Source organism: Zalophus californianus, chromosome X (assembly GCF_009762305.2).
Source record: "Zalophus californianus isolate mZalCal1 chromosome X, mZalCal1.pri.v2, whole genome shotgun sequence".
NCBI lineage: Eukaryota > Metazoa > Chordata > Mammalia > Carnivora > Otariidae > Zalophus > Zalophus californianus.
Window position 1 is genome coordinate 117,229,402 of NC_045612.1, and position 9,695 is coordinate 117,239,096.

The 9,695-nt window shown below is 44.9% G+C and overlaps 1 protein-coding gene across 2 annotated transcripts; it reads right to left on the reverse strand.

The window, feature by feature from the left end:
- Positions 1-830: 830 nt before the first annotated feature.
- LOC118356480 (POM121-like protein 2) lies at positions 831-8,104 on the reverse strand. 2 transcript variants are annotated; one of them, XM_035725345.1, is made up of 3 exons: positions 7,825-8,104; positions 6,445-6,600; positions 831-2,246 (listed from the first exon to the last, which is right to left on the reverse strand). In XM_035725345.1, the coding sequence occupies exon 3, from the start codon at positions 2,058-2,060 to the stop codon at positions 1,236-1,238; it is 825 nt and encodes a 274-aa protein (XP_035581238.1). In that variant the 5' UTR covers positions 2,061-2,246; positions 6,445-6,600; positions 7,825-8,104; the 3' UTR covers positions 831-1,235. The 2 variants fall into 2 exon arrangements, with proteins under 2 accessions (XP_035581238.1, XP_035581239.1); XM_035725346.1 differs by lacking the exons at positions 6,445-6,600; positions 7,825-8,104 and adding an exon at positions 3,870-4,373.
- Positions 8,105-9,695: the final 1,591 nt, after the last annotated feature.

The following is a 9,695-nucleotide window of genomic DNA, read 5'->3' on the forward strand; positions in this document are numbered from 1 at the left end:
TGTTGGGTATGTATGGTGTGTGGTGTGTGTGGGGGGGGTCTGTGGGGGGTGTGTGTGGGGGGGTGTATGTGGTGTGTGGTGTATGCGGTGTGTGTGTGCGCGTGTGTGTACACACACGTGGAGGAGAGTTTCTCATAGTCACACTCTGCTCTAGGAAAACTTCCAAGTCCTGCTGCAGATTCACACCCACAGCACTGCCTGGGGTTCCAATCCTCAGCATCTTTACCAGCATTTCATAGTATTTAGCATTTTCATTTGGCAACCTGAGAAGCTTAAAAGAGTAGCTTATTTTTTTTTAAATTTACATTTTCTGATTATTAATATTGCCAAACTATTTGAATCATTCACACTCATCCACAGCATTCTCCAATCCTGGGGGAAATGTTTTTGCCAAACATGTACCACTTCGGTTTATTCATCTCTGTATCTTTGCTGTTTTAAAATCTTAAAGACCAAGCTTGACTGTTTCTGCCAGTAGAGGTCACTGTCCCTCAGTGGTTTTCCACCAATGTGGTGCTTTGTTTTGGTTTTTTGGGGAGTGCTTCTCGCGCCCCCCCCACCCCCTCCACCTCCCTCTGGAATATATGGCAATGTTTGGAAATATTTTTTTGTACTTTCGCAATGCGGGTATGCTGCTGGCCCCTAGAGGATAGAGGCCAGGGATTCTGCTAAAACCCTACAATGCAGAGGACAGCACCCAACGAACAACAAAAGAATTATCTGGTCCCACATGTTTACCGTGCCAGGGTAGAGAATTCATGGTGTAGACAAAATCCTAATATATGTACCTTTGCAAGAAAGACAAAGACACTCTGTATGACAATGAGGTTGTTCGTTATTATTTTAAAAATAAGAACACCAGTTTTCACTCTAGAAACTGGGAATATAGGGGAGAAGCATGCCTTCCTGCTCAGAGTGTTTCCAGGGAAAAGGCAGGAGGAGTGGGTGGGCAGGAGGAAGGCAGAGGTTTTGAAAGCAACGGTGCTTCTTCAGTGTGGACTCTGCAGGGTGAGGGGAGGTGGGTCTGGGTGCTTGGAGGGGCTGCATGCTGGGGTGGTGAGGGCTGACTGGTGGGGTCAGTCACTCATGCAGGGGTCAAGCAGGGGTCAGCAGGGTAAAAGAACTGTGGCTTTGAGTCTCAGGAAGTGGTGGGGGTAGGGCTCTGGCTGAGGAGTCAAGGGGGACCCCAGGCTGCAGGAGGGCCCAGGCCCTGGGGAGTGCTGATCATCAGCTCTTCAGTCGAGGCCTGGGACTCTGCGGTGGTCTGGCAGCAGGTCAGGCCCGGGGTGGGCGTCCGCTCCGTCACCAGGATGCCAGGAGCAGAGGCCCCTTCTCAGAGGCCCCGGCCTGGGCACAAAGGAAGGGACCACTCCATCTTTCCACACAGGCTTGAAGGCAGATGGCCTGGCCCCTGGGCTCGGCCTCCTTCTCTTCGTGGGGGTGGCTTCAAACTGGAGAGGTCTGTGGATCCTCTTTCTTTTCCTGCATGGGCTCCGAGCCCTCAGCCGGGTCTCCTTGGCACAGCAGTCCAGCTGCTCCGGGATGGGTGGACCCCTGTTGAAGCTCCCACTGCGCTCAGGAGGAGTGATTTTGATGGTCACCATGTTGCAGATGCTTAGGAGGTTCTGGGCTTTCCAAAGCCACTGCTTCATGAAACTCTTGCGGTTGCTAGAGAAATCCAACCCCAGGAAGGTGTGGAGGGGTGACTTGCTGTGAAAGCGCCTCCAGGCCTTGGGGACTATCGCCCTCTGGACTCTGGGGTGGTCCAGGTGGGGCGGGGCCGGCTCCCGATCCAGCGCTCCCCGTGAATGGAGATGACTTGGCTCTGAACCAGGCCCAGGGGGCGGTGGGCTGGCCTGGGCCGCAGGGACTGGCGCCTCCAAGAGGGGCGTGGCAGCGTGGCCTTGGCTCTGCCCAGGTAGCTGCCCATGTTCGCGGTGCAGCGGGGTTGGGGCCTTTGACGGGGAAATCCGGCCTTCACAAGTGCCCCAAGTGTCGGCAGACGGGGAACTCGCAGGTCTAAGAGCGACTGTTGGTATCAGGGCGCGAGGGCGGCACATGGAGTCTCACGTGGGGAACGCTCTGGACACGGGTCCGGCACGAGCCAGGCCAGGGCCCCGCGGACACAGCGACTGCCCCGGGTGCCCGCCGCTGAGGACAGGGGAACCTCCAGCTCCCACTGCAGGTCCCAGACGCTTGGCTTCTAGGCAGGGGGGCCACGAGGGCTTCGGCTTTTGTACCTGACACTGAAAGGGAGAAAATGTAGGCATTTCGATCAGGTCCTGAAAATTACAGAAAACCGACGGAATGACACTCTCCTTCATTATTGTAAAAATGAACATAATGCACTTGAATGCTCTTTAAAAGGAAGAGGAATCTACGTTTATTAGTGAAGGGGATGTGTGCTTCCATCTTCCATAATGGTTGCTAATGTCACTTTTTGCAATTGTGCTCTTAAGAAAATGGTGAATGCCATTCATGATTTCTGTTTTAGCCCTGACAACGTTGAGTTATGTGGACTCTCCTATAATTTTCAGTCTCCTTCCATTCCTAGAATGTGTTTTTTGTGAACGCAAATGCTATTTCTGTTTTTCGTTTCTGCTGGTAATGTCGGAGTAGAGTGAGTCATGTTTTGCATTTACAACAGTTGATAACATCTGACTTCCAAAACACTGTTTAAAGGCTGCTGGGTAACTGATTATAGTGTTTAGGTTTAACATTTAATTTCTTTGAATCAATCTCTTGGTGAAAATTTCCCTCAAAAGCCCATGCAGAAATGCACCTATTGGGCTGTCCCCAGTGATGGGATGAGAGAGAGAAAGTAGAAGCCAATGTTGAGTCCAAGAGCAGGCTGCAGATTCCATCCAGATCTGAGAGGTGGACAGCTCAACGGTGAGGATACTTAATATAACTTAATGAAGAAGCACCAGAAGTTTTCTTTTTTTATTAGTTTCAGAGGTAGAGTTTAGTGATTCATCAGTTGCACATAACACCCAGTGTTCATTACACCTTATGCCCATCACCCAGTTAGCCCATCCCCCCACCAACCTCCCCTCCAGCAACCTTCTTTTTTCTTAAAAAGATTTTATTTGACAGAGAGAGACGCAGCGAGAGAGGGAACACAAGCAGGGAGAGCGGGAGAGGGAAAAGCAGGCTTCCTGCCGAGCAGAGAGCCCAATGCGGGGCTCGATCCCAGGACCCTGGGATCATGACCCAAGCCGAAGGCAGACGCTTAACGACTGAGCCACCCAGGCGCCCCTTGTTTGTTTCCTATAAGTTAAAAGTCTCTCAGTGTTTGTCTCCCTCTCTGATGTTGTCTTATTTTATTTTTCCTTCCCTTCCCCTATGATCCTGTTTTGTTCCTTAAATTCCACATTTGTGAAATCGTAATTGTCTTTCTCTGATTGACGTATTTTTCTTAGCATAATAGCCTCTAGTTCCATCCACATCCTTGTCAAGTGGTAAGATTTCATTCTTTTTGACGGCTGAGTAATATTCCATTTTATACACCCCCCCCCCCCATACACACCACGTCTTCCTTATCCATTCATCTGTTGGACACCCGGGTTCTTTCCGTATTTTGGCTATTGTGGACATTGCTCCTATAAACATTGGGGTGCAGGTGCCTCTTCAGATCACTATGAGCATCAGAAGTCTTCTGAAGTCAGAGTGTTTCAGGATGAGGGGGTGTGGTTAACTGGTGGGTGCAGGGCAATGAGACCCCCAACATTCACTACTCACTGCTAAATTTTTTTTTTGGCCAATTCATTAAGGAATGATCTCCAGGTAGATGATTTTTAAAAGGAAGTTCCTATGATAGAAAGTTCTTAAAGACATTTTTCATGGTAGAAATAACTCTTCATACATACCTAACGTATGTCTTCAGGTGATCACAGCATGAGATTGGACGGTCTCATGCCACCGTGTACTGATTTCTTATAATGTCTTTTTCTTTCAAATGTCTACAGAATTTCTCACATCTGCAGCATAACGAGTGGGTGTCATTCTGGTTTGTAGGTAAAGAATCCTCCAGAACAGTCTTCTGCTGGTGAGCTATAGGCAGTAATAAGTAGATCACCCCTATGCTTTTACTAGTAAACCAATGTGTTGATTAATTAAAAGCCGTTTTCCCATTGACAATGTTTCTTTTCACACACTAGGTGGTAAAGGATTTCATGTGTTAGCGGATATTAGAGATTAGCACACATTAGTTGGTGCTTGAGCAGGGGTGAGCTTGCACCAGACATCAGAGACTGTATGGGCACAGTTTTGGTTGTCACTTGCTGGGGGGCTACTGACATCCAGTGGGTAGAGGCCAGGGATGCTGCTAAACATCCTACAATACACAGGACAGCCCTCCACAATGTAACTATTGATTTATTTATTGGGACCAGATAAAATTTAGGGAAAATAAACAACTCATGGAAAATTACAACCTAAAAATTGACATCAAAGGGGTCTTTAGGATACCTTTCTATTCAATACCATGGTATGAATTTTATTTCAAATAGTGTTTTGTGTCCCTTAGGAACATCTGACAGTTTCCTTTTTAACATTTTAAGTTCATTCCAAGGTATTTTAGTTTATTAGTTTCCATTGTAGGGTTCTCTCTTCCGTTCTATCCTGTGATTTACATGTCAAAAGAATTCATGTCTATAAATCAGTATGGTACTCCACTAATGTCTCTCTCATTTATCTTTTTTTGTCTAACTTTATTGACTGCTACCAGAATTTAGTCAATTTAAAATTTAATATGCTAATTATAGTGCAGTTACTAGATATCCTTTCCATTTTAGTCATACTCTTTACTCCTGAGCCGAGATTGGTCAGTCTACTTTATCAACTCAGGGAATTCTCATTTAATTCTATTAAAAAATTTTACAAAAATGGGGTGCCTGGGTGGCTTTAAAAAATATATTATGAATTTTGTGAAATATATTTTAGGAATTTATGAAAATGAAAATATTAGTTTTCCCTTTCCATCCCCTGATGGGATGAAGCCTATTAATCGTAACTATATCATTCCTAATATTGAATGATCCTTACATTACTAACAAAAATTCTACATGGACAAATCCTACTAGAAAAAATCCTATGTGATGTACTGGTAGATTCTAGTATTTTATTTAGCTTTCCTTTTTTCTTTTTAAAGATTTTTATTTATTTATTTGACAGAGTTAGTGAGAACAGGAACACAAGCAGGGGGAGTGGGAGAGGGAGAAGCAGGCTTCCCGCGGAGCAGGGAGCCCGATGCGGGGCTCGATCCCAGGACCCTGAGATCATGACTTGAGCCGAAGGCAGACGCTTAACCGACTGAGCCACCCACGTGCCCCAGCTTTCCTTTTTTCTAAATATTCTTGAGAGATATTACTTTTGGGGCTTAGTGTTTACTTTTTAGGGGGTGGAATATTTTCTAAATATTCTTGAGAGATACTACTTTTGGGACTTAGTGTTTACTTTGGGGGGGTGTCCAATCTTTGGTGGGTTTTGCTTTCACTGTTATCTTGGCTTCATAAAAAAGAACTTAAAAGCTTTTGTTCTTGTAAAAATTTTTTAATCAATAAAATTCCTAAACAAGTAAAAGCCATTATTATTAGTTTAGTTCATTTATGAATTAAACAACATTTTGTGTGTTGACATAGTAACCACCACTTAAACTTTCGTTTCTAATTGAAAAACAAATACCAAGTCAAAACTTCTGACTTAGAATAAAATTTCTGTACAGACATTGTTGGGTTCTGTCTTTCCTTTGAAATTCCACAGTAAGTTTCTCCTAAGAAAATTAAGGACTTTTGCATATACAGAGAGCAAACTCTGTATGATAGTTGCCAAAGGGGAGGGGAATGGGGGGGGGATGAGAAAAATGGATGAAGGAGAGTGGGAGGTACAGGCTTCCAGTGCTGAAATTAGTAAGTCACGGGGATGAAAGGTAAAAAGCACAGGGAAAAAGAGTCAATGGGATTGTAATAGACTTGTATGGTAACAGATGGGAGCTACACTTGGGGTGAGCACAGCAGAACATATGCAGTTGTCAAATCACCATGCTGTACACCTGAAACTAATATAACATTGTGTGTCAACTGTACTTCAGTAATAAATAAGTATCAAACCAGTTTGAACACATCCACTTCCAGCCTTCATTTTTTTCCATTTAAAGATCTTAATTTTTATAGTGATTCTACACAAAGGATATAAAGTAAAATAACATGTTACTGTCAAAAATGAAAGCTAACAGCTTATGTTCTTCTATGTTTTAACTCCTGTCTCTGGTTAACTTGACATATCTCCAAATTCATGTCCAAACTGAGATAAGATGTTAGCACATCTTAATAAAAATGCGTAAGCATTATGAGATGTTAAAAACTGATGCCAAAGTTGGAGCTTAGCTTTGTTTTAAATGGGGAGGCTAGGATTTCCTCAGACAGAAATGTGGAAAGAACATACCTGATCATGATCAACCTCTATGGGCTGCTTCTTAATGATCCAGGTGACGGACTCGGAGAGTGGCGGGGTAGTCAGGGATCCCGAGTAGGTCCAGTAATCTGGGCAGGCAGGCATCAGGCAGGAAGGATCAAACGACCCAAATTCCACAAGGGTGTCCTGGCCAAGAGAAGAGGTCACCCAAACTATCATTCGGTGCTGAAAACCACTCAGGAATTAGATGACAAGGCATTGATTCTTGGGGGCGCTGGGGACTAGCATTGGTCTAGAGGAATTGCAGGTAACTCCGGGTGCCTTAGGACAGAGTCAAGCCCATGCTTTGTTTCTATATATGATTAACTATGCAAGGTTCTCTTTATTAAAATTGAGACATAACTGATTTTTTTTTTTTTTAAACTGAGATATAATTGGCAACAGTGTAGTTCTGATAGTCCTCCACGGGAACATGGCACAAACCACTTCCTCCCTCCATTCTGTAAGTTTACTGCAGGTAGTCCCCTCTGAACTCTTTGGGAGGCATCAGGCAGTAGCTGGTGCACGAACAAGGAGATTTCCTTTTTTCAAGAGAAACCAACAGAATTCTCCTTTCTGAAAACACAATGCAAATTTGGGGGAGCCAGGCTCCTGGACAAAAAGGGGAGACAGAAGAGAGGGAAGGGAAAAGAGGGAGATAAACAGGGAGGGGTGGGGAGAGAGAGAGAAGATGCGGACCTCCAGGGAACAGCCCCTTCGGGATTCTGAATCATGAACAGTTAGTCCTGGGGCCTGGACAAAGGTATCCATTCTGAAGGATACAGGTCATTGTTTTTTTTTTGTTTGTTTGTTTGTTTTAAAGATTTTGTTTATTTGACAGAGACACAGCGAGAGAGGGAACACAAGCAGGGAGAGTGGGAGGGGGAGAAGCAGGCTTCCTGCGGACCGGGGAGCCCGATGTGGGGCTCGATCCCAGGACCCTGGGATCATGACCTGAGCCGAAGGCAGATGCTTAACGACTGAGCCACCCAGGCACCCTGGGTCATTGTTCTTTACAGCCAGCCAAGCCACGTTTCTGTCAAACGCTTCTCTGCTCCCTGCCCGTGGGATGGGAGGTCGAGTCAACAGGGCTGCTCTGGGTGTTTCCACAGGGACTCAGAAGGAGCAGAGGAGGGGAAAGCACTGGGTTCCCGAGTCCCCCAGTGCTAGGGCAGGGCAGCAAAACCAAAGCGGTCAGCGTGCGCCCACAGAACCACTTCCGCCCCTGTAAGGTGTCCCAGGGCTGGGGGCTCTCAACACACGCATATTAAGTGGCAAGTGCTCTTTCACGACAACTCGCAACGTGCCTTCTGTCTCTACTCTGAGATTAAACATAACATGTATTTCAAGTGACGTAGGGAAAAAAATTACCTTATGCTTAATTGACGGCACAGTGTCCACCAATTTCTGTAGCTCTTCATGATGTGTAGCTAAAGAACAATAAATGAGAAAATATTTTTTAAAATAAGATCTTATGCTAATATTGTTACAGAATGTGAATTCCTATCAGACAATTGGTGATTACCTAAAAACAATCTACAGTACTGAAACTGCACTTAAACTGAGAATTCAGGATGTTATAAACATCACTGAATGAAAGCACATACAAAACAAACAGGCAGGTGGTTTGCGGACAGGCTGAAGCCCATTGTGTGCAGGAAAAGGTGCCCCTGCTCTGTTAGCCTCCCACCTCCCCCCCCACCCCCAGCCTCCCTGCTGCTTGGCCTCCAGGGACACTGATGGCTAAAGCTGTCCCAGCCAGACGGAGTGGGTAAGGCCCAGCTCTCAGCGCACACCCACGTCCTCAGGGGCTCATTCCTGGAGCCTCAGTGTTAATAACCATGTATTCCAGTTTCTGTGTTTGATGCTTTGACATCTGAGGCTTCCCAACACTAGGGGGGTTGCCCCTCCCAGGGTGAGCTAATTCGAAGAGAGAACAAACAACTGAGAGAGTGCCCTTCATAAGGAAATCAACCAATCCAGAGCCCAAGCAGCTCCTTTATCGGGCTCTGACATGCTGGGACACTGTCCCTGTGCCCTACCTGCCCCAGGACCAGGTGGCAGACAACCAGGGACAACCTCTGTACCACAGAACCTACTGAGGTTATTCAAAGTAGCCAATCTTCAGTCCGCTTATACTACTTTATGCGCTCCTTCCCCCAGGCCACAACAGGCTCTCATCCACCATTTCTCCTCCTTCCCTCTGCCTCCTGGCCATCCCTGGTGCTTCCCCATGTGGCCCTGCCTTCCAGCTTTAGGGACTGTAGGATAAAATTTTTCTTTCACAACAGTCATTCCCATGTCTGTGTGTCTTGCCATACCTGATGAAAACAAACCTGGGGCACCCTGACAACACTCCGCCTCCAGAGTTTGCAGGAGGCCTGCACCTGCTGAGCCTCCAGGAGCTCAGAGACCCTGCAGAGAGTGTGGTCTGCAGATTTTCCATCCAGTTCTCCAGCTGTCAGCTGTATGACCTGGCAAGGAAGCAGTGAACTTCACGGAGCTTCACTTCATCTGAAAAACGGAGATGATAGTATCGTCATCAAAGACCTCTGGAGAAGACAAATGAAGCACTTAGCAAATACATAGTTACATAGCACCCAGAGCAGCCCTGTTCCTTTAGCAGTTCCTTTCCAGATCATTTCCCATAGCTGTTTGCCTTTATCTTTTTATGCCATTTAGAATATATTAACTGATCTCACATTTTAACCATTATTTGCCCTCATCCTTTTATAATAGTGCCAAAAAATAGAAATGTAATGCAAACCACAAAGGAAATTTTCAAGTTTCTAGGAGCCACATTTAAGAAGTTTTAAAAAAGGTGAAACTACTTTTGATAACATATTTTATTTTGCCAAATACATTGAAAAGATTGCCATCTCAACATGTAATCAACATGAAAAATTACTGAGTTTCCATTTTTTCCAGTCTTAAAAATCTGTTGTGTATTTTACTCACACAACACATATCAAATTAGATGTTAAATTTTCATCAAAAATATTTGATTCATATTTTACTTGAAAATATAGATACACATACTCAACTTGTTCTAAACATTCTTACAAGTTTTCTAACAACTGAACTATTAGTTCTTAAATTCAAATTCAAATTATAATAAAATAAAAAATCCATTTCCTCAATTATACTAGCCACATTTCAAGTGCTTAAAAGCCACAAATGCCTTATGGATACCATATTGGACAGCACCATTTTATATCATTTGGGATGTATTTTTAACAATC